General features: G+C 27.9%; 1 protein-coding gene across 1 annotated transcript in view; it reads left to right on the top strand.

Annotated features, from left to right (window-relative positions):
* The window catches only part of LOC111620118 (nesprin-1-like), a 307,506-nt gene that overhangs the window by 223,766 nt on the left and 57,614 nt on the right, over window positions 1-26,126 (top strand). The window contains exons 95-112 of the mRNA XM_023361978.1: window positions 2,433-2,551; window positions 3,875-4,082; window positions 6,855-7,181; window positions 7,506-7,629; window positions 8,338-8,686; window positions 8,772-8,958; window positions 10,681-11,286; window positions 11,938-12,261; window positions 12,343-13,011; window positions 13,779-13,795; window positions 16,620-16,827; window positions 19,600-19,926; window positions 20,251-20,374; window positions 21,083-21,431; window positions 21,517-21,703; window positions 23,426-24,031; window positions 24,683-25,006; window positions 25,088-25,711. Coding sequence (XP_023217746.1) covers window positions 2,433-2,551; window positions 3,875-4,082; window positions 6,855-7,181; window positions 7,506-7,629; window positions 8,338-8,686; window positions 8,772-8,958; window positions 10,681-11,286; window positions 11,938-12,261; window positions 12,343-13,011; window positions 13,779-13,795; window positions 16,620-16,827; window positions 19,600-19,926; window positions 20,251-20,374; window positions 21,083-21,431; window positions 21,517-21,703; window positions 23,426-24,031; window positions 24,683-25,006; window positions 25,088-25,711 — 5,679 coding nt within the window. The remainder of the gene's footprint in view (window positions 1-2,432; window positions 2,552-3,874; window positions 4,083-6,854; window positions 7,182-7,505; window positions 7,630-8,337; window positions 8,687-8,771; window positions 8,959-10,680; window positions 11,287-11,937; window positions 12,262-12,342; window positions 13,012-13,778; window positions 13,796-16,619; window positions 16,828-19,599; window positions 19,927-20,250; window positions 20,375-21,082; window positions 21,432-21,516; window positions 21,704-23,425; window positions 24,032-24,682; window positions 25,007-25,087; window positions 25,712-26,126) is intronic.

Genomic DNA, 26,126 nt, shown 5'->3' on the forward strand with positions numbered 1-26,126 from the left:
CGACAGTTCGACACACCGGATATACGTCACTCTCGTCTAAGTTCGACTTGGGAATTTTTTTGTTCAATAATAAATGTGAATTCTTCTTCCTGGAAAAAATAAGACATTCCCTGAAAATAAGACCTAGCGCATTTTTCAGAGCAAAAATTAATATAAGACATTGTCTTATTTTCGGGAAAACACGGTAGTAAAATAATTTTAATATTAATAATAATAATTTAGTAACAAATTTATTCATAGTAAAATGTACTCGCGGGCCGTAAAAATTGTTTGGCGGGCCGTATACGGCCCGCGGGCCGCCAGTTGGACAGCGCTGCTCTACTGTATATATTATTATATTTCCTTTCCTCTGTTCCAAAATAATTGTCACATTTACTATTTTTTCTTTTGAATATTGACAGCATTTATTCAAATTACATGTTTATTCCTGTTATAGAAACTTCATACTAACAAATAGAACTAAGTTATCAAATGCATTTAATTATAATTTGTGTCTAAAGTAAATTAAGTTAAAATAAGTGAAATTTGATATTTTCAAAAATGCACCATTGCTATTCTATACTAGTGCAAGAAAAAATAACAATGGCTGAAATTTTACATAACCAGTATGAAAAATGTGATAATGTCAGGTGGAAATAATTTTTATAAAATTAAACACATGAATGAAGAAAAATTTAAACAGGAAAATCACCTCCCGAGAAACATTAAATGTAGTCCTAAGTCTGTATTAAAAGCCCAAAGAATGATTAAATATTGTATAAATTATTTCATTATTGTTGAAAATAAATATTTATTTTATCATGAATAAATAAAAATTACTCATTTTTTTTAAGTTTTCATTTTATTTATCATAAATTATGAATAGCTAGAAAGGAAGATTTCATTCCAGCATATTGAAATGATCATAACAACAAATTTTTGTCACTCCAATTGTTTGCTGAAAATCCATTTCAATTTTTTAACATTTAATGTGCAAAGATGCTGAGACAATCCTTTTTAAGTTAATCATTTGGCTATTCATTTTCTTTAACCTTCCAGATTTTCATCATCAAATCTTACTTACAAATTGAATAAGTTTTTGTAGCTTAATGTACATTAGGCATCTGGTATTCATAATTGCTTTTCTTAAACATAGAATATGTAATTTATGTCTCAAGGATTCACATCTTGTCAATAAGCTGATCTGGAAAATAGTCATTGGGAACATATTATTTAATTTGCATTGTAATAAAAAGGTCAATGTAACCTTCATTTTGGTTAGAGCTAATACCTTCTTTCTGTATTTGCTGGCTGGCATCACCATATTTACAACTTGCACATGAGCAGTTATTTATTGTGATATTGTCACTCAACCAAATGATCACTTTAAACAGTTGGGCTATAAATCCACTATTATTAATGATTAGAAACGAAGTAATTTGGTACTAGAGGTAAACATTAGGTGTTATCTCTTATCTAAATTAATAATTATAATTTTAATAATTTATTAAATAATTTAGAACCATCTGGAAGAAAAGAATCAGCCTAGAGTGGGGCTTGAACTTGCAATCTCTGCTTACTGTGCAGTGCGTTTACCAGTACACCATCCTGACTCTGAGCAAGCCTTCACTTCCAGACGTATTTAAATTTAGATATAACATTACATGGTTACTCATGGTAATTACTTAGTTTCTAATCATTAATAATAGCGGATTTATAGCCCGATTGTTTAAGGCAGTTGTTTGATTGAGTATCTATGTATCGGGCTTTGGGATGTTTAGTATACCGACAATGTTGGGCTGCAGTTTATTGTCGCAATGCTTTCAATTTTATTAGTGTCTCACCCCTATAAATCATACTTTTACTGTTAACAATGGGGTCATGCCAGTCATCTATTTAACTCTATCCAAGATAAAATTTTTGAATTGAAGTAACGAGACTTCTGGTTAGGACAATTGTTTGTATATAGTTAATTGGCCTGAGATTTCTATATCTGGTCTCAACTTTCATCTACCTAACTCCTCCAGAATGGAGTTAAGTAGATGAGGAGGTTAAAAAAGATAGACAGATGCCATTGGAAATTTATAGGTCTACAATTCTTGAAAATTGCAACCCAATAAAGAATTCCAATTGGAAACATTCACTATGTCCACAAATTAACCTTTTCTTTATTTCCAGCTACTAAATAAAATAGACAAATGTTTTTGAGTAGTTTAATTGCTCTGCTTCAGGTCCATTACATTGTTGATATGATCCCTATGATATGTTGGGATGAAATCTCCCCTCAGCTATTTGATAGAAGTGATAAAAAATGGACTCATAAATTTAAAAATATGACAACTATTATGGGACAGAATTCAAACATGAAATGTAACAAATATTTAACAGAATTGAAATAATAAAATGTATTTTGTAACATATGCATAAAATATGTTTTATAATTTTTATTATAGAATTTCCTGGAAGATACAGAAAAGATAAATGGAAAATTAGCAAAATTGAAAAATAAAATTGAAGAAGTTTCTAAATTTTTATCTGATGATCACCATCAAAAACAATGGGACAGAATCAGGTAAATGAACATGTTATTCAAATTAAACTGTAAAATTATGAATAAATAAATTATCTTAATGAAAGTTAAATATTTTAAAGTGTAAGCATTTTATAATTTAATGCAAAGAAAAATATTAAATTATGACAAATTTTCATTTGTCAAAACTTAATATTTGTTTTATTTAAAATAAATGATGAGAAACTTAATTAAAAACTTAATTAATTAATTAATACCTAGCTAGATGCTTCTTAATATCCACAATAGCTTATCTCACTGAGAATTATTTATTAACTTTAACAAATGTTTTCAACCTGTTCTACAGGCCATCATTGGGTTTTTTAAAATCTATGGGGCATTGATAACTGTTCTTTTTGAATATAACAGTTTAAAACACATTTTAAAATGTATTCAAGTTAATAAATAATTCTCAGTGAGATAAGGTGTTGTTGTAGAAATTAAATAAAAACAAAACTTCAATCCCATTCAAAACTTCAATCCCATTACAATGAGAGCATGAATAATAAGCCCTTTTTCAGTATAGAAGTTCTAAATTGTTTTATTTATTTAAAACTATGTAAAAGTAAATATTATAATGTTATTTACTCATTTTTTAATTGTAAATACTAAGGGTAGATGCAAAGTATTGATTAAAATAAAACCTATGACTTTTATATCAAAAGGGCTAATTATTTACATTCTTACCAAAGAAAAACTTAAATTTTATATTTAAAGCGTATTAATATTATTTTTGAATGTATTGCTTGACCAAATTATTATACCTAACAATATTAATGAATCTTCTAATGTTAACCAATAAGAAACCAGCAAAAACACCATTTACTTAAAAAGTAAATTCAACCTTTCTCAACTCCTGTTTTAAAAATGGAAATCATAAGACTGGTGTTGTAATTTGGAATTGCATGATTTTCGAATTGATTTTAATCTCTACATTGCCATTGAGGATAGTTGACTGTTGTTGAAACACCAGCCTGATGATGTCCTTTTAAAAATGGGCGAAAATGTTTGCATTTTAAGTGACTGGTTCTTTTGCTGGTTTCTTATTGATTACTTTGTTAGAAGGTTCATTAATATTAACCAGTAATTGGTTGTTTTCTTTTCATAACAATATCTTTTTTTTAAATTTATGTATTTTCGTTTTTAATGTTGAATGTATATACATGGTATTACAATATATTTAATTTCTGTTTTTTAAACTTATATTTCAGTTTTAATTTTCATGTTACTTTTAATAATCATTAATACTTTATATTTTTTTCTATTTCCTTTAAACCTTTAATTTTAAAAATGATAAGAATGTTTTTAAATTTGAATACTTTGCAGATCATTAGAGAAAAAGTTAGATGATTTAAGAAAGAGAGTTTTAAGAAGACAACAAAGCCTTGAATTACTTCAAACAAATTATGATAGTGTTAGTATGGAGATGATGTCAACATACGAGTGGATTGAAGAGAAACTTGTTGATATACAAAGTGCTCTTCATCCAGGTTTTCATAGCAAAGGAATTGAAGATGCTTTGAAAGAAGCAAAGGTATTTCTAAAATATCATTTATTAATGTACTGGATTTTTAAAAATCAAAATTCATAATAGCTAAATTTGGTTCAGTTACTTATTGGTTCCTATGAGAGTAAAGATAGCTTAGATAATACTTGTCAATATCAGAATTATCAAATAGTTCTGATATCGACAGTGTAATAGTCAGTGACGATTAGCAATTATTTATTGTGACATTGTCACAATGTCAGGCTGAAATTTTTAAGATCTTGATGCACAATGCTGTTGATTTTAGCAGTTTCTTATCCCTGTACATCATACCTTTCCTGTAAGCAAGAGAGTCATGCTGGTCATTTATCTAACTCTGTTCTGGAGAAAAATTTTTGAATTGAAATAATGTGACTTTCAGTCCAAACTGTAGGTTCATATATAGTTAATCAAGACCTCTGTTTCCTAAACTTTTTGTTTTTGGTCTTTACTTTCATCTATCTAGCTCCATTCTTGAAATTAAGGAAGGGTAGACAGATAGATGTCAGAGGGAATTTATAGTTCTGCAATTTTAAATCCCATCCCAGTGAACTAATAACTGATAATGGAAACTCATTTTACTCCTAAGACAACAAAGTACTGACATACTGAATCTGACATGGGTATCAGATTATTCTTAAGTACTTTATTATATCAGTCTCTTTTACTTTAGATTATTTCATGTAGTTTTTGTCATTTTCTATATATAAACTAGAATATAAACGATATAGTTGGAAATATTAAACTTCATCATATGACTTCAATTTGAAAAAATTGTAGACTTATAAATTTCCACTGTTGTCTTTCTGTCTTCCTTTATTCTCAGGAATGGCACTAGATAGATGAAAGTCAAGACCAGATATGAAAAGCTTAGGGGCAGGAGGCCCCAATTAACTATATACAAACTTCCAGTCTAGACTGGAAGTCACATGAATTCAATTTATATTTTTCCCTGAATGGAGTTACACAGATGACTGACATGACTCTGTTGTTATCAGGAAAAGTATGATGTATAGGGGCAAGACACTACATATTTTAGATGGAGAACATATATTTTAAATTGAATAAATTAAGAATATGATTAGTCCAGCTCAGCATTATGTCAATGGCACAATAAATAATTGTTTGTTTATTTTTTGAAAATTAATCCCATGAATACAGTAGAGCATCGATTATCCGAATATCGATCAACCGAAACGTCAATTAACCGAAAACTTTCCAGTCGGAAAATTTAAATCTCTGCTAATGCTGTGGCGCTGCAATCTTTGGCTATGTCTTGGGCTACTCCAATATTATTTTTGTTGGTGTACATGTTTTAGCTGGCAGCACTGGCATGACCATGAGAGGGTACTTAAGAACATGCCAAGATTTGAATGAATTTCAACATGGGCTAGGTTAATATATTTTTTCGTCCATAATCAGTTATCCGAAAAATTGATTTTCGGAACAACCCCAGTTCCCAATTGATTCGGATAATTGATGCTCTACTATATTAAGATGTCAAATCATATGATTATTTATTGTGTTCTTTTTACAATCAATTGCTTTTTTTATACATTATGAATAAAAGATATTAAGTGTAATAGATAATCAATTAATTAAGTCATTATTTAAACTGTATAATATAAAAAGCAACTGTGAAAATTATGATAATTTTTTTGTAATCATAATACAGCATAATATAAGAAGAAAAAAATTACAAAATTCAATAATATAATTATTAGAAATGATGGTATTTTCTTATATCTACTTATTTTTTAAATATCATAAAAATATGATTTATAGAAAATTCATACTTTCACATTTTCCAGCAGTAACTGTTAAATAAAAAAACATTTTTGTTATAGACATTGGATTTTGTATATGCTTAACCTGACACAGATCCCTAAGTATGGCTGAAAACATTTGCTTATTAAACAGTTACTACAGGAAAGTGTGAGGAAGATGTGAATTTTCTACATTATATGTTAGTTTCAGCTTACAAATTCAATAAGTATAATTTATATCTTACTTTATGGAAAACATTTCTATTAGCATCTTATTCAGAAAGAAGTATGAATTATACATATGAATTTTAACAATAGTCATTTATCTTAATAACAAAATCTTGATTAACTATCTTTATTAGTCTCTTTTCTTTCAGTCCTTAATTTGCAACAATATTACTTATCTTTATTCTTTTTAAAATTTAATTTAAATTATCACATTAATTCTAAATATGTATACTTACAAGAATTATTATTTTTTAAATTAATATACATGGTGATTCACTTGGGACTGAATGATTACTTTGTTCAATATCTCATGATTGCACAGTCACGTTTGAATAACGTGTAATGTAAAATATAACTTGGTTGACTAATTTTATCATGAAATAAAGAATTGTTTCATCCATGCTTCATGTTCCTCTTTTCATTTTATACAGAAATATTTTATCTAATAAGTGTTTAGTCCTGACTGAATCACCTTGTATTTTAAATAATCTAAAACTATTAAAAACATATTATAAAATTTAATTTTTTCAGTTTGATTATTTCATTTTCTTATATCAAATAGAATTTGTCACTTTAATATTTATGGCATTTTAATAACCATTTTAAAATAGCGCTATTTTATTAACTCTTTACTTGGAATTATTAAATTAGAATCATAAATGTCGTAATTCTAAGTTAAGGAAAAGTGATTAATGTTTTTATTAAATTTACAATGATTTTTAATTTCTTTAACAAGCATATTTCATAAAATCTCGATATATTATTTAACTTTAATTTTATTTTGCAGTCTCTTCAGCGAGAAGTTGAAAATAAAGAAGTAGTTATTCACTCATTTGAGAAAAGGGTAGAAGCTCTTTTACCTGATCTAGAAACGAGTGAAGCAGAGAAACTACAAGATCAATTTAAAAAATTAAAATCAAAATTTGATGAACTCTGCAAAGCTGTATCTGTAGAAATTAATAGATTAAATAACTTATTAGAGAAAAGTTATGAATTTGAGAAAGATGTATCTTCTGTTAAGAGTTGGCTTCAAGATAAAGAACAAGAAGTTAATCGAATAGAACCCACACCTGGAAAAATGGAAGTTATTGAAAAATCAATTGAAAATTGTCAGGTTTGTAATTATATTATCATTAAGGTTAGGCATTAAAAATTATATCAATAGTTATAAAACTCACATACTTATATGAGTTTTATTTTGTAACATGTGCATTTGTATATCCCAACAAAAGCTGTGTTGGATGCTTCATATATCCTATGCAACTTCTTTTGATAAGATATACAATACACATTTAATAAGTTGATTAATAATAGAATTTCTTCAACATATTTAACTATAAAATACTCATAATATTTAGCTGACTTAGTGCTTGTATTTACATTATTCAAAAGCTTCAAATTTATTTTTATAGTATTAAGTATATTAATTATTTTTTAGATAAAAAGAACTGAAATAGAAACTTATGAAGAAACAACTATCACAATTGTAATCAAAAAAGGACATGAACTTGAACCACTTTGTTCATCAGAACAGTTACAGGCATTGAATAGAATATTTAATGGTAAAATTGATTATTTTGTTTAGTATTTGTAAAAATATACTTTTGAATGTGCGTCTATCTATTTTCCACTATAGAAATTAAGTGTGAAACTATGTAGAGTTCCAAAGAGGTCTATCAAAGGTTACTAGTAGCAATACCTGGTGTTGTCTGAGTAATAAAGTAATAAGGACAAACATTTAAATTAAAATCATAGTAATAGTTTGGTTATTTTTTTAAGTTAAGTTTTTTATTTTCATATTTTTATACTGAGTTTTAATAACTTTTGCAAAATTTCAGTCATTTACTGTAGGGATGAGGGAGAAGTCTCATTTTTTCATTATTGTTAATTCTTAGACACTTGTTCAGACATTATATTATCAATTATAATAATTACTACCTCCTTTAACTGGATGTCTTCTAATAACTTATTAGAGAAAAGTTTATAACCTTAAGAAACTTAATAATAACTTATTAGAGAAAAGTTTAGAACCTAAGAAAAAAACCAAAAATCCAACAGTTTATAACCTTAACTTTTTACTTTCTAAATAAAAATGAATGTTTTTGGTCATTTTAAAGCAACCATCTTCAGGTTTTTAAATTTGAATATAACATACACAATCAATTGCTGGATTTTTAGTTTTTTGAGTGTGTTTAATTATAATAATGTTATAATTTAACAAAATCTTTTAAGCTGAAGTAAGTTAATACTTGTTTCATAATGTTTTGTAGAAATTAATGATAAATTAAATGAAGTGAAAAAACTACTTGAAGAGAAAGTTGAAGCCTTAAAAACAATTTTGGCCAAGCAGCAAAAATATGAAGAAAAATTAAATTCAATACGTCATTGGCTACAACAGACAGAAGAGACAGTTTCTTCAGATTTGCTGACCACAACAGTATTAGAAATTGTTGAGGAACAGAGAAATACTTATGCAAACTTAAATAAAGAAGCAAAAAATCTTCTAGGTGATGTAAATAATTTACAAGATATTGCTAACAGTCTCTACGAAAAGATGAAGGAAGCAGAAAAGTTATTAATGGAAGATGAGGTACAAAAACTCAAGGAAAGACATCACAGGTAAAATCTTTGTAATGATACAGTTAAACTTTTCCAATTACTTTGTAAAAAATTATTTGATTGATTTCGATAAATACTTTTTTAGATTGGAAGACATCATAAGAGAAAGACTTTTAGCATTAGAAGATGCTGTGAATAGACAAAAGGAACAGATAGCAAAAATCAAGGAAAGCACAATTCAATTAGAAGAAATGAGATCAGAAGTGAAAGCATTAAATCGGCCAATTGGAATAAAGGTTGAAGATGCAGAGGCGCTATTGAGAAATTGTCAGGTATAAAATTTATTAAGTCTTATTTACTAAGAATTAGTTATAAAAACATATAAAATACTAGCTGAAGTACCCGGCTTCGTTCAGGGAGTTTATATGAGATTGTGTGGTAGTTGGAATAAAAGGATAAACTTTAAAATATAAGAGGTAAAAAAATTTTATTGAAAACACATTCTAACTATTTACAATACTTGTTTAAAAACAACATTTTTCATTTTGTTATCCGGGGTATATATGTACAAATTTTTCAAATTTCCTACTCGAGAGCAAGCTATGTATAGTTTACTGTGAGAGAAGCAGGAGTCTTTGAGGTTGATGCCGCAATGTTTTAAAGTGTGTCCTTGCGCTTTGTTAATTGTAAAACTATAGGCTAATTTGATTGGAAATTGCAGTCTTTTGACTTGGAATGGCAGTTCAGTAGAGATCAGTGGTATTCTGAGGATAAATAATGTGTGTTCTTTGTCCTTTCCAGTCATAAGTTCAGCTTCGATGATGTTATTCTCTAGCTGTTTGATGATCATCCTTGTTCGATTACATAGTTTTGGTGAGTTCAGATTTCTGAATAGTATGATGGGAGATCCAATTTTTAGTTGAAGGCAGTATAATGGCATTCCTTGTTTTTATTCACTCACTGCACTACTTTGGAATTTTCACTTCTTTTTTGGTTCTTCCCTTCATCACTGATAAGAAACTGACATTTGAACCCACGATGGATCTTGCTTTATATACTCCCCACCAATGGGTAGTCCCACCCATACAAAAAAGGCTTTGAATGGTCCACAATGTTCCAGAACATTCCACAACATTTGAGAGTGTTCTGGAATGTTCCACAATGATCTGGGATGTTCTGGATGTTCCCGAATGTTCCAGAACATCCCATAACATTCTGGAATGTTGTGGAATGTTCTTGAATACTCTCAAATTTTCTGGACTGTTCTAGAAATTTCTAGAGAGCGAAACTTCCAGCCCTTATATCTTCAACAGCACACCCTTCAGGTAAAAACGGGAACCTTCTTCATGGATGGGGGATAGAGGGCTACCACACCATATAACTCCCTTGATCATACCAGGACTCGTTTTTGAGTTTTAGCGGCACACACATTGTACACTTATCTTTATATATATATATATATTGATTGATTAATTATGTTTTATGCTTAGAAAACATAATTTTCTAGTAATTATGATATAAAATGCCATTTGAAATAGAGGCTGAATAAGGGACTACTGAGGCAGCTAGTTCCCTTGCACTCCATTTATCTATGATTAGTCTGATCCTCCCACCTTTAGTCATTCCTAAGTTATGAATCTTGTTCACTTTATTTGTAACATTCTGTGTGTATATATTTTTATTTAATTTAGCCTGACATGAATTAAATTAAATGTGTTTAATTCACAATAGATTAATATAGTTTTTGAAAATATATTTTTATTTTTTATTTTTCATTGATTAAAAGATTTTAGATAAAAGGATTTACTTTCTTTTATTACTCATAAATAAAAAAATAATTTAATTTCCGAAATCATTAATATTAATGCTAAAGTTAATGCCCATAAAACACTATTTAAAATACTAAAGGAATTAATAATAATCTATTTAAACAAGTTGTTTTCTAGCACACAGAAACTAATTTATTTAAATTAAATGAAGTATTTGAATTGTTTTTTTATATTTTGTGATATAAATTGAGCTAAGTGTAAGCAAGTATAATTTTTTTTTTCCAGGATTTATTAGGACGTGTTCAAGATATTCATAATAAATTAGACCAATTGAAACCACAAGCTCATAATATTGACCAAGTCCAAAATCTCTTGTCACAATTCAACAAAATTATTGAAGCCATCGAGGATCATCGCAAGAGAGCAAAACATGCTATTACTCAACGTGAACAATTTTATGCTAGTATTAAAGAAATAACAAATATTATTACATCGTGTACGGAAACAATTACGATTATTGAAAAGACAGAGAAAACAACCAGTGAAAAATTTAAGAAATATCAAAATCTAATGGATAAAATAGTTGAATGTGATGCAAAATTAACAGCAACTCAGGATAAGGGTGAACAGATTGGAAAGGAAGGAACAGTTGCTGATCGAAATGAAATTATGAATGACCTTCAGGCACTTAAAGATAAATTAAACAATCTACGTAAAATGGTTCAAAAGTTGAAAACAGAGCATGAAACAATGATGGCCGAACAAAAGAAATTGGCAGATAATCTCGAAGAACTTCTAGAAAAATTAAGAAGAGACGAAGCAGTTGTGAAATCACGACCCCTGCTTTCTCTTAATGTTGATAGTGTAGACAATGAGATGAAAAAGCATCAGGTAAGAATTAAAATATTGACATAAATTATTTTATTTATATTAAACAATATTAAGGAATTATTTTTAAGTATTTTTTTTAGATGAACAAAAAAACCATGTACTACCATGCATCTATGGCAGCAACCATTGCTCCATAGGCTTGAATTTGTAATTGCAGTTTAAAACTGATGTATATAACTCATTTCGTTGCATAATTTAAATCTCTTTCAAATTGTCTTTTAAATGTAAATAAGTTGAGATTAATGCATGAAAATATAGCACAAATACATAATTTGCCCTAAAAACAAACTCTGATATAGTCATTCTTAAGTAAACTTAAAAACTTATTTTTCTAGAAAAATTAATTTATCTGAATGAAATGTTTTAATTATAAATCCTACTCAGATATTAATATTTTATTTAAATCTTGTATAATCTAAGTACAGATTGTGTAATTCATATTCAGAATTTTATAAAAACTTGTAAATAAATTTTAAACAGAAATAATTAATGCTAAACATTATAATTATTTATGCTAACAATTTAGGATTGGACTTCAGTAGAGGTAATGATAATATTATATTAGTTGAAAAACAGATTGTAATAAAACGTAATATTTAAATTATGTCATTTTTATTTGATTTTAATTAAAAAATTTTTTTTCTAAAATAGGCACTTGCAGCTGAGATGCAAAAGCGTCTCGAACTTGCAAAAACATTAAGCGAAAACATACGAAAAGAACTTCCTCGTGTATCTGGAAACATCAGTGAAATGGTTCAGGAAAATCTTAGTGAACTTAATCTTTTACAAACAACGTTACCTCGTGAACTTCAGGAAAGAAATCAGTATTTAGATACAGCTCTCATTTCAAGAAGGAAGTACAATGAAGCAAAAGAAGGTTTGATCCAGTGGCTCGATAAAGCTGAAAAGTTAATTGTGGCACCAGATGATGGAATAGATTATGAAAATATTAATACATTATTATCAAATCACAAAGTAAGATATATTTTTCTATAAATTAATTAAGATTTAAATCTACAAATTTCATAATGTAAACGAAAATTTATTTCTTGACAGATATTCTTTTCTGAAACTAATAAATGGGAAGATCAGCTTGGCAGATTAGAAGGACTTGCTCAGAAAATTCGACCCAGTTTACAAGAGGGTCAGGTTCCGTTTCTCATTCAAGAATTAGATACATTTCGGGGAAGATTGGAAAGAACCACAACTGCCGCTGACAAAAGACGAGCTGAATTAGAAAAAGAGCAGCTCGCGTGGCAAGAATATAATAACATCCTAGAGAAAATTAACAAATGCCTAAAAAATATGAAAATGCCCGAAGAACGGCCAGCTACAATTGCAGCAATACGCGTTAGTATTCAGAACGTAAGCACTCATTTCAATGAAGTTCATAAAAATCAGAGTCTTATTAATGATATGAATACTAAGAGTCGTGCTCTTGAACGTAAAGCAAATCCAGCTAGTAGAGCAGTAATATCAAATCAAGTTGCCAATATAAATAAAATTTGGCAAGAAGTGTTATGCCAGTTAGAAGGACAACTGTCTACTCTAACAGATATATTAAATCAATGGGAAGTTTATACAGAAGTGTATCTGAAAGCTCAATCATCTATATCGGCATTAGAAGGTAAACTTGAGAACATGAAAATAACTCAGACAGGAAATGAAGAAAATTTGAATGTAAGTTTAACATTTATTCAATATTTTCACTGCTATAATTTTCATTAAAGTCATTTAATTATATTTTTAAATGTAAATTCAATAAACTGTTACAATATATATATTTCAATTATTTAGAGTTAAAATAATATTAAAAAACACCTTTGGAAGTTATAAAATATCTCAAAGACACAAATAAAAATGTTTGTTATGAAAACTTTCTCAAAAATGATATCTTTTTGAGGATTTTTCTAAAATATAGGGATTCAATAGTCACTAGAAATATAAACATCTAAACACAATAGTTATATATTAAAGCCAAATGATTGCCATATTATATTGGGCTATATTACTACTACTATTTTTAATTAAATGCTAAGTAATTATTAAATTAATAATTTAATTATGATTATTAAATTTATCAAGAGATGGCACCTAATGCCTGCCTCTATTGCCAAATTATTTAGCATTTAATTAATAATAGTAGTAGTAATATAGCCTGATATAATCCATCACTAGAAACATGATGGTTGACATGGTTGAAAAAGAAAATATTAAAATTATATTTAATGCTATAGTTTAAATACAAGGCAAATAGAAACTTCCAGTTTTAATAATGTTTAACCTATTGGAAGACATTCTTATAGTCTAATCAAATGTTATCTGCTTTGCTTCTGGCATTTTTAAGCATTTCCACCTTCAAAATACATTTGATTTTCAACAAATTTTTTTTTGAACAGAAAAAATTAATTTATTTGCAAATTAATTGTTTTTATTTCTAAATTACCAGGAATAATGATTTGCTAATCTAATTTAGTTTATACTGTTTAAAGCATCCCACTAATCCAAAGTTGTTTTGGAATCTCTGATATATAAAATCATTAAACTGCTTCTCAACCAAAAATATTCAAATCTAGTTTTGTTAATTATTCTAAAAAGAAAAAAAAATTGCAATTAAAAAAAAACTATAAATCTGAAATCAATAAAGCTATTTATATGAAGAGAAGATGAATCTTTATATGTGTCCTATGTTTCATAAAGTATGAATGTTGATTTTAAGCCCTGGGGTACCAATTTTATATCCAGAGCCGCATTGTGTGGTAAAACTTGCAAGGAGTTTTAACTGCAAAATAAAGTCGGATATTGAACTATAGAAATTATATTCGTAAATGAAATTACAGTTAAAATTGGAAAACTGAGTTGTTGATGGTGGCAAGAAAGCTAAATAAAAAAATGAAAACTTAAGAAAACTAACTTGCTAACTTAAAAAATATCAAAGATTGATTTTTCTTGTATATGTTCTAATATTATTACAATGTTGTAATGATGTTGATAGAACACACAAAATTGAGAATTTTATAAATGATTGTACATTTAATATGTGTAATTGATATACACAGTTCAACAAGAAAATAAACAAATTATCCTTGAAATTTTTAATGTATAAATGATCTATATCAGACATGGGCAAATGTGGCTCTTTTTGTGTTATGTGCAACTCTTGCTGAAAGTGTTAATTTCTGCTTTTTATTAATTTTTTTACAATTTTATTTCCACAATTTTGTGAAAATATGTATATTAAAAAAATTCAATATTTGTTTTACATTATATTTATATTATATAATAAAATCGTGGTACAGAACTGCGGCTCCCATGCATTTTGCAAAACCTACATTTCGGCTCCCACTGAACTTTTGCTTTCCCACCCCTGATCTATACATTCAAAATTTAAGTTATTTTCTTACATTAAAAATGTAAGAAATTGTAAAAATGTATAAATTTTCATTTTTATTAGTACTTGTGCATTAAAATACTTGATCTGTATTTTTCATAACGTTGTAAAATAATGATTTGAAGTAGATTAATTATAAGAAGAAATGCATAAAATTTGGGTTTTGTTGACAATTTTATAAATTTTAACAATTAGAAATAGTCTTAGGAAGAAAATTCCTTGCATCATTATAGTCATACTGGTACAGTGATACAATGCACCTTTCCTTATGTTACAATTTAATAAGAATCTACACGTAACAATAGTACAGCAAAACCTACAAAAGCCGGAACCTGTAAGATGCGGACGGAATGGAAAAAATCGTAAGACTCAATAGTGGAAAACCTGCAAAGCACAGAAAAACAGAATGGTCCCATCAAGTTCTGGTTTTTGCTGGTTTTACTGTACTGTAGAATTGTAGCATTAGAAGAATTTGTTTCAGGAAATCTCACTTATATGAACATAAAGAAATAAACTTTTTGGAGACAACATTTACAAACTGATTTTATTACAGTAGAACCTCGAAAACTCGACCTAATGTGGACCGAAGGGTGGCCGAGTTTGTGAAAATGCCGAGTTATCGGGAATGGGGTTAAAAAAAATAAGTACGAGTATTTCCTCAGAAAATACTGTACTGTACTTGTACAGTATTTACTTGTACAGAATATAACAGAGAATAAACTGCCCAAATACCCTTAAACAANGACAAATTTTCATTTGTCAAAACTTAATATTTGTTTTATTTAAAATAAATGATGAGAAACTTAATTAAAAACTTAATTAATTAATTAATACCTAGCTAGATGCTTCTTAATATCCACAATAGCTTATCTCACTGAGAATTATTTATTAACTTTAACAAATGTTTTCAACCTGTTCTACAGGCCATCATTGGGTTTTTTAAAATCTATGGGGCATTGATAACTGTTCTTTTTGAATATAACAGTTTAAAACACATTTTAAAATGTATTCAAGTTAATAAATAATTCTCAGTGAGATAAGGTGTTGTTGTAGAAATTAAATAAAAACAAAACTTCAATCCCATTCAAAACTTCAATCCCATTACAATGAGAGCATGAATAATAAGCCCTTTTTCAGTATAGAAGTTCTAAATTGTTTTATTTATTTAAAACTATGTAAAAGTAAATATTATAATGTTATTTACTCATTTTTTAATTGTAAATACTAAGGGTAGATGCAAAGTATTGATTAAAATAAAACCTATGACTTTTATATCAAAAGGGCTAATTATTTACATTCTTACCAAAGAAAAACTTAAATTTTATATTTAAAGCGTATTAATATTATTTTTGAATGTATTGCTTGACCAAATTATTATACCTAACAATATTAATGAATCTTCTAATGTTAACCAATAAGAAACCAGCAAAAACACCATTTACTTAAAAAGTAAATTCAACCTTTCTCAACTCCTGTTTTAAAAATGGAAATCATAAGACTGGTGTTGTAATTTGGAATTGCATGATTTTCGAATTGATTTTAATCTCTACATTGCCATTGAGGATAGTTGACTGTTGTTGAAACACCAGCCTGATGATGTCCTTTTAAAAATGGGCGAAAATGTTTGCATTTTAAGTGACTGGTTCTTTTGCTGGTTTCTTATTGATTACTTTGTTAGAAGGTTCATTAATATTAACCAGTAATTGGTTGTTTTCTTTTCATAACAATATCTTTTTTTTAAATTTATGTATTTTCGTTTTTAATGTTGAATGTATATACATGGTATTACAATATATTTAATTTCTGTTTTTTAAACTTATATTTCAGTTTTAATTTTCATGTTACTTTTAATAATCATTAATACTTTATATTTTTTTCTATTTCCTTTAAACCTTTAATTTTAAAAATGATAAGAATGTTTTTAAATTTGAATACTTTGCAGATCATTAGAGAAAAAGTTAGATGATTTAAGAAAGAGAGTTTTAAGAAGACAACAAAGCCTTGAATTACTTCAAACAAATTATGATAGTGTTAGTATGGAGATGATGTCAACATACGAGTGGATTGAAGAGAAACTTGTTGATATACAAAGTGCTCTTCATCCAGGTTTTCATAGCAAAGGAATTGAAGATGCTTTGAAAGAAGCAAAGGTATTTCTAAAATATCATTTATTAATGTACTGGATTTTTAAAAATCAAAATTCATAATAGCTAAATTTGGTTCAGTTACTTATTGGTTCCTATGAGAGTAAAGATAGCTTAGATAATACTTGTCAATATCAGAATTATCAAATAGTTCTGATATCGACAGTGTAATAGTCAGTGACGATTAGCAATTATTTATTGTGACATTGTCACAATGTCAGGCTGAAATTTTTAAGATCTTGATGCACAATGCTGTTGATTTTAGCAGTTTCTTATCCCTGTACATCATACCTTTCCTGTAAGCAAGAGAGTCATGCTGGTCATTTATCTAACTCTGTTCTGGAGAAAAATTTTTGAATTGAAATAATGTGACTTTCAGTCCAAACTGTAGGTTCATATATAGTTAATCAAGACCTCTGTTTCCTAAACTTTTTGTTTTTGGTCTTTACTTTCATCTATCTAGCTCCATTCTTGAAATTAAGGAAGGGTAGACAGATAGATGTCAGAGGGAATTTATAGTTCTGCAATTTTAAATCCCATCCCAGTGAACTAATAACTGATAATGGAAACTCATTTTACTCCTAAGACAACAAAGTACTGACATACTGAATCTGACATGGGTATCAGATTATTCTTAAGTACTTTATTATATCAGTCTCTTTTACTTTAGATTATTTCATGTAGTTTTTGTCATTTTCTATATATAAACTAGAATATAAACGATATAGTTGGAAATATTAAACTTCATCATATGACTTCAATTTGAAAAAATTGTAGACTTATAAATTTCCACTGTTGTCTTTCTGTCTTCCTTTATTCTCAGGAATGGCACTAGATAGATGAAAGTCAAGACCAGATATGAAAAGCTTAGGGGCAGGAGGCCCCAATTAACTATATACAAACTTCCAGTCTAGACTGGAAGTCACATGAATTCAATTTATATTTTTCCCTGAATGGAGTTACACAGATGACTGACATGACTCTGTTGTTATCAGGAAAAGTATGATGTATAGGGGCAAGACACTACATATTTTAGATGGAGAACATATATTTTAAATTGAATAAATTAAGAATATGATTAGTCCAGCTCAGCATTATGTCAATGGCACAATAAATAATTGTTTGTTTATTTTTTGAAAATTAATCCCATGAATACAGTAGAGCATCGATTATCCGAATATCGATCAACCGAAACGTCAATTAACCGAAAACTTTCCAGTCGGAAAATTTAAATCTCTGCTAATGCTGTGGCGCTGCAATCTTTGGCTATGTCTTGGGCTACTCCAATATTATTTTTGTTGGTGTACATGTTTTAGCTGGCAGCACTGGCATGACCATGAGAGGGTACTTAAGAACATGCCAAGATTTGAATGAATTTCAACATGGGCTAGGTTAATATATTTTTTCGTCCATAATCAGTTATCCGAAAAATTGATTTTCGGAACAACCCCAGTTCCCAATTGATTCGGATAATTGATGCTCTACTATATTAAGATGTCAAATCATATGATTATTTATTGTGTTCTTTTTACAATCAATTGCTTTTTTTATACATTATGAATAAAAGATATTAAGTGTAATAGATAATCAATTAATTAAGTCATTATTTAAACTGTATAATATAAAAAGCAACTGTGAAAATTATGATAATTTTTTTGTAATCATAATACAGCATAATATAAGAAGAAAAAAATTACAAAATTCAATAATATAATTATTAGAAATGATGGTATTTTCTTATATCTACTTATTTTTTAAATATCATAAAAATATGATTTATAGAAAATTCATACTTTCACATTTTCCAGCAGTAACTGTTAAATAAAAAAACATTTTTGTTATAGACATTGGATTTTGTATATGCTTAACCTGACACAGATCCCTAAGTATGGCTGAAAACATTTGCTTATTAAACAGTTACTACAGGAAAGTGTGAGGAAGATGTGAATTTTCTACATTATATGTTAGTTTCAGCTTACAAATTCAATAAGTATAATTTATATCTTACTTTATGGAAAACATTTCTATTAGCATCTTATTCAGAAAGAAGTATGAATTATACATATGAATTTTAACAATAGTCATTTATCTTAATAACAAAATCTTGATTAACTATCTTTATTAGTCTCTTTTCTTTCAGTCCTTAATTTGCAACAATATTACTTATCTTTATTCTTTTTAAAATTTAATTTAAATTATCACATTAATTCTAAATATGTATACTTACAAGAATTATTATTTTTTAAATTAATATACATGGTGATTCACTTGGGACTGAATGATTACTTTGTTCAATATCTCATGATTGCACAGTCACGTTTGAATAACGTGTAATGTAAAATATAACTTGGTTGACTAATTTTATCATGAAATAAAGAATTGTTTCATCCATGCTTCATGTTCCTCTTTTCATTTTATACAGAAATATTTTATCTAATAAGTGTTTAGTCCTGACTGAATCACCTTGTATTTTAAATAATCTAAAACTATTAAAAACATATTATAAAATTTAATTTTTTCAGTTTGATTATTTCATTTTCTTATATCAAATAGAATTTGTCACTTTAATATTTATGGCATTTTAATAACCATTTTAAAATAGCGCTATTTTATTAACTCTTTACTTGGAATTATTAAATTAGAATCATAAATGTCGTAATTCTAAGTTAAGGAAAAGTGATTAATGTTTTTATTAAATTTACAATGATTTTTAATTTCTTTAACAAGCATATTTCATAAAATCTCGATATATTATTTAACTTTAATTTTATTTTGCAGTCTCTTCAGCGAGAAGTTGAAAATAAAGAAGTAGTTATTCACTCATTTGAGAAAAGGGTAGAAGCTCTTTTACCTGATCTAGAAACGAGTGAAGCAGAGAAACTACAAGATCAATTTAAAAAATTAAAATCAAAATTTGATGAACTCTGCAAAGCTGTATCTGTAGAAATTAATAGATTAAATAACTTATTAGAGAAAAGTTATGAATTTGAGAAAGATGTATCTTCTGTTAAGAGTTGGCTTCAAGATAAAGAACAAGAAGTTAATCGAATAGAACCCACACCTGGAAAAATGGAAGTTATTGAAAAATCAATTGAAAATTGTCAGGTTTGTAATTATATTATCATTAAGGTTAGGCATTAAAAATTATATCAATAGTTATAAAACTCACATACTTATATGAGTTTTATTTTGTAACATGTGCATTTGTATATCCCAACAAAAGCTGTGTTGGATGCTTCATATATCCTATGCAACTTCTTTTGATAAGATATACAATACACATTTAATAAGTTGATTAATAATAGAATTTCTTCAACATATTTAACTATAAAATACTCATAATATTTAGCTGACTTAGTGCTTGTATTTACATTATTCAAAAGCTTCAAATTTATTTTTATAGTATTAAGTATATTAATTATTTTTTAGATAAAAAGAACTGAAATAGAAACTTATGAAGAAACAACTATCACAATTGTAATCAAAAAAGGACATGAACTTGAACCACTTTGTTCATCAGAACAGTTACAGGCATTGAATAGAATATTTAATGGTAAAATTGATTATTTTGTTTAGTATTTGTAAAAATATACTTTTGAATGTGCGTCTATCTATTTTCCACTATAGAAATTAAGTGTGAAACTATGTAGAGTTCCAAAGAGGTCTATCAAAGGTTACTAGTAGCAATACCTGGTGTTGTCTGAGTAATAAAGTAATAAGGACAAACATTTAAATTAAAATCATAGTAATAGTTTGGTTATTTTTTTAAGTTAAGTTTTTTATTTTCATATTTTTATACTGAGTTTTAATAACTTTTGCAAAATTTCAGTCATTTACTGTAGGGATGAGGGAGAAGTCTCATTTTTTCATTATTGTTAATTCTTAGACACTTGTTCAGACATTATATTATCAATTATAATAATTACTACCTCCTTTAACTGGATGTCTTCTAATAACTTATTAGAGAAAAGTTTATAACCTTAAGAAACTTAATAATAACTTATTAGAGAAAAGTTTAGAACCTAAGAAAAAAACCAAAAATCCAACAGTTTATAACCTTAACTTTTTACTTTCTAAATAAAAATGAATGTTTTTGGTCATTTTAAAGCAACCATCTTCAGGTTTTTAAATTTGAATATAACATACACAATCAATTGCTGGATTTTTAGTTTTTTGAGTGTGTTTAATTATAATAATGTTATAATTTAACAAAATCTTTTAAGCTGAAGTAAGTTAATACTTGTTTCATAATGTTTTGTAGAAATTAATGATAAATTAAATGAAGTGAAAAAACTACTTGAAGAGAAAGTTGAAGCCTTAAAAACAATTTTGGCCAAGCAGCAAAAATATGAAGAAAAATTAAATTCAATACGTCATTGGCTACAACAGACAGAAGAGACAGTTTCTTCAGATTTGCTGACCACAACAGTATTAGAAATTGTTGAGGAACAGAGAAATACTTATGCAAACTTAAATAAAGAAGCAAAAAATCTTCTAGGTGATGTAAATAATTTACAAGATATTGCTAACAGTCTCTACGAAAAGATGAAGGAAGCAGAAAAGTTATTAATGGAAGATGAGGTACAAAAACTCAAGGAAAGACATCACAGGTAAAATCTTTGTAATGATACAGTTAAACTTTTCCAATTACTTTGTAAAAAATTATTTGATTGATTTCGATAAATACTTTTTTAGATTGGAAGACATCATAAGAGAAAGACTTTTAGCATTAGAAGATGCTGTGAATAGACAAAAGGAACAGATAGCAAAAATCAAGGAAAGCACAATTCAATTAGAAGAAATGAGATCAGAAGTGAAAGCATTAAATCGGCCAATTGGAATAAAGGTTGAAGATGCAGAGGCGCTATTGAGAAATTGTCAGGTATAAAATTTATTAAGTCTTATTTACTAAGAATTAGTTATAAAAACATATAAAATACTAGCTGAAGTACCCGGCTTCGTTCAGGGAGTTTATATGAGATTGTGTGGTAGTTGGAATAAAAGGATAAACTTTAAAATATAAGAGGTAAAAAAATTTTATTGAAAACACATTCTAACTATTTACAATACTTGTTTAAAAACAACATTTTTCATTTTGTTATCCGGGGTATATATGTACAAATTTTTCAAATTTCCTACTCGAGAGCAAGCTATGTATAGTTTACTGTGAGAGAAGCAGGAGTCTTTGAGGTTGATGCCGCAATGTTTTAAAGTGTGTCCTTGCGCTTTGTTAATTGTAAAACTATAGGCTAATTTGATTGGAAATTGCAGTCTTTTGACTTGGAATGGCAGTTCAGTAGAGATCAGTGGTATTCTGAGGATAAATAATGTGTGTTCTTTGTCCTTTCCAGTCATAAGTTCAGCTTCGATGATGTTATTCTCTAGCTGTTTGATGATCATCCTTGTTCGATTACATAGTTTTGGTGAGTTCAGATTTCTGAATAGTATGATGGGAGATCCAATTTTTAGTTGAAGGCAGTATAATGGCATTCCTTGTTTTTATTCACTCACTGCACTACTTTGGAATTTTCACTTCTTTTTTGGTTCTTCCCTTCATCACTGATAAGAAACTGACATTTGAACCCACGATGGATCTTGCTTTATATACTCCCCACCAATGGGTAGTCCCACCCATACAAAAAAGGCTTTGAATGGTCCACAATGTTCCAGAACATTCCACAACATTTGAGAGTGTTCTGGAATGTTCCACAATGATCTGGGATGTTCTGGATGTTCCCGAATGTTCCAGAACATCCCATAACATTCTGGAATGTTGTGGAATGTTCTTGAATACTCTCAAATTTTCTGGACTGTTCTAGAAATTTCTAGAGAGCGAAACTTCCAGCCCTTATATCTTCAACAGCACACCCTTCAGGTAAAAACGGGAACCTTCTTCATGGATGGGGGATAGAGGGCTACCACACCATATAACTCCCTTGATCATACCAGGACTCGTTTTTGAGTTTTAGCGGCACACACATTGTACACTTATCTTTATATATATATATATATTGATTGATTAATTATGTTTTATGCTTAGAAAACATAATTTTCTAGTAATTATGATATAAAATGCCATTTGAAATAGAGGCTGAATAAGGGACTACTGAGGCAGCTAGTTCCCTTGCACTCCATTTATCTATGATTAGTCTGATCCTCCCACCTTTAGTCATTCCTAAGTTATGAATCTTGTTCACTTTATTTGTAACATTCTGTGTGTATATATTTTTATTTAATTTAGCCTGACATGAATTAAATTAAATGTGTTTAATTCACAATAGATTAATATAGTTTTTGAAAATATATTTTTATTTTTTATTTTTCATTGATTAAAAGATTTTAGATAAAAGGATTTACTTTCTTTTATTACTCATAAATAAAAAAATAATTTAATTTCCGAAATCATTAATATTAATGCTAAAGTTAATGCCCATAAAACACTATTTAAAATACTAAAGGAATTAATAATAATCTATTTAAACAAGTTGTTTTCTAGCACACAGAAACTAATTTATTTAAATTAAATGAAGTATTTGAATTGTTTTTTTATATTTTGTGATATAAATTGAGCTAAGTGTAAGCAAGTATAATTTTTTTTTTCCAGGATTTATTAGGACGTGTTCAAGATATTCATAATAAATTAGACCAATTGAAACCACAAGCTCATAATATTGACCAAGTCCAAAATCTCTTGTCACAATTCAACAAAATTATTGAAGCCATCGAGGATCATCGCAAGAGAGCAAAACATGCTATTACTCAACGTGAACAATTTTATGCTAGTATTAAAGAAATAACAAATATTATTACATCGTGTACGGAAACAATTACGATTATTGAAAAGACAGAGAAAACAACCAGTGAAAAATTTAAGAAATATCAAAATCTAATGGATAAAATAGTTGAATGTGATGCAAAATTAACAGCAACTCAGGATAAGGGTGAACAGATTGGAAAGGAAGGAACAGTTGCTGATCGAAATGAAATTATGAATGACCTTCAGGCACTTAAAGATAAATTAAACAATCTACGTAAAATGGTTCAAAAGTTGAAAACAGAGCATGAAACAATGATGGCCGAACAAAAGAAATTGGCAGATAATCTCGAAGAACTTCTAGAAAAATTAAGAAGAGACGAAGCAGTTGTGAAATCACGACCCCTGCTTTCTCTTAATGTTGATAGTGTAGACAATGAGATGAAAAAGCATCAGGTAAGAATTAAAATATTGACATAAATTATTTTATTTATATTAAACAATATTAAGGAATTATTTTTAAGTATTTTTTTTAGATGAACAAAAAAACCATGTACTACCATGCATCTATGGCAGCAACCATTGCTCCATAGGCTTGAATTTGTAATTGCAGTTTAAAACTGATGTATATAACTCATTTCGTTGCATAATTTAAATCTCTTTCAAATTGTCTTTTAAATGTAAATAAGTTGAGATTAATGCATGAAAATATAGCACAAATACATAATTTGCCCTAAAAACAAACTCTGATATAGTCATTCTTAAGTAAACTTAAAAACTTATTTTTCTAGAAAAATTAATTTATCTGAATGAAATGTTTTAATTATAAATCCTACTCAGATATTAATATTTTATTTAAATCTTGTATAATCTAAGTACAGATTGTGTAATTCATATTCAGAATTTTATAAAAACTTGTAAATAAATTTTAAACAGAAATAATTAATGCTAAACATTATAATTATTTATGCTAACAATTTAGGATTGGACTTCAGTAGAGGTAATGATAATATTATATTAGTTGAAAAACAGATTGTAATAAAACGTAATATTTAAATTATGTCATTTTTATTTGATTTTAATTAAAAAATTTTTTTTCTAAAATAGGCACTTGCAGCTGAGATGCAAAAGCGTCTCGAACTTGCAAAAACATTAAGCGAAAACATACGAAAAGAACTTCCTCGTGTATCTGGAAACATCAGTGAAATGGTTCAGGAAAATCTTAGTGAACTTAATCTTTTACAAACAACGTTACCTCGTGAACTTCAGGAAAGAAATCAGTATTTAGATACAGCTCTCATTTCAAGAAGGAAGTACAATGAAGCAAAAGAAGGTTTGATCCAGTGGCTCGATAAAGCTGAAAAGTTAATTGTGGCACCAGATGATGGAATAGATTATGAAAATATTAATACATTATTATCAAATCACAAAGTAAGATATATTTTTCTATAAATTAATTAAGATTTAAATCTACAAATTTCATAATGTAAACGAAAATTTATTTCTTGACAGATATTCTTTTCTGAAACTAATAAATGGGAAGATCAGCTTGGCAGATTAGAAGGACTTGCTCAGAAAATTCGACCCAGTTTACAAGAGGGTCAGGTTCCGTTTCTCATTCAAGAATTAGATACATTTCGGGGAAGATTGGAAAGAACCACAACTGCCGCTGACAAAAGACGAGCTGAATTAGAAAAAGAGCAGCTCGCGTGGCAAGAATATAATAACATCCTAGAGAAAATTAACAAATGCCTAAAAAATATGAAAATGCCCGAAGAACGGCCAGCTACAATTGCAGCAATACGCGTTAGTATTCAGAACGTAAGCACTCATTTCAATGAAGTTCATAAAAATCAGAGTCTTATTAATGATATGAATACTAAGAGTCGTGCTCTTGAACGTAAAGCAAATCCAGCTAGTAGAGCAGTAATATCAAATCAAGTTGCCAATATAAATAAAATTTGGCAAGAAGTGTTATGCCAGTTAGAAGGACAACTGTCTACTCTAACAGATATATTAAATCAATGGGAAGTTTATACAGAAGTGTATCTGAAAGCTCAATCATCTATATCGGCATTAGAAGGTAAACTTGAGAACATGAAAATAACTCAGACAGGAAATGAAGAAAATTTGAATGTAAGTTTAACATTTATTCAATATTTTCACTGCTATAATTTTCATTAAAGTCATTTAATTATATTTTTAATGACAGAGTTATTATTCGTGGCGCTAAGCAAGATGTAGAGCAATGCTATCATTATATGTCTCAGATGAATAAAGAATTAGTAATGAACAATCATCAAGTTGAAGTTCCAATTTATAAACAGTTTCATAAGTTTATTATTGGAAAGGGAGGTTCCAATATTCGTAAGGTAATTAAAGTTTATGAAGTTTATTTTTCATTAATTTATATAATAATCAGTTTTCAAAAAAAATTTTGTGAAATATAAATAGGGTTTCTAAAAAGACAGATTCAAACTTCAGAAATATGTTAATGATTTTATTTTTAAAAATTTTAAAAATTATATATATATATATATAGGTGAAGTTG

This window comes from Centruroides sculpturatus, unplaced genomic scaffold (assembly GCF_000671375.1).
Source record: "Centruroides sculpturatus isolate CEXI.00-Female unplaced genomic scaffold, Cexi_2.0 scaffold109, whole genome shotgun sequence".
NCBI lineage: Eukaryota > Metazoa > Arthropoda > Arachnida > Scorpiones > Buthidae > Centruroides > Centruroides sculpturatus.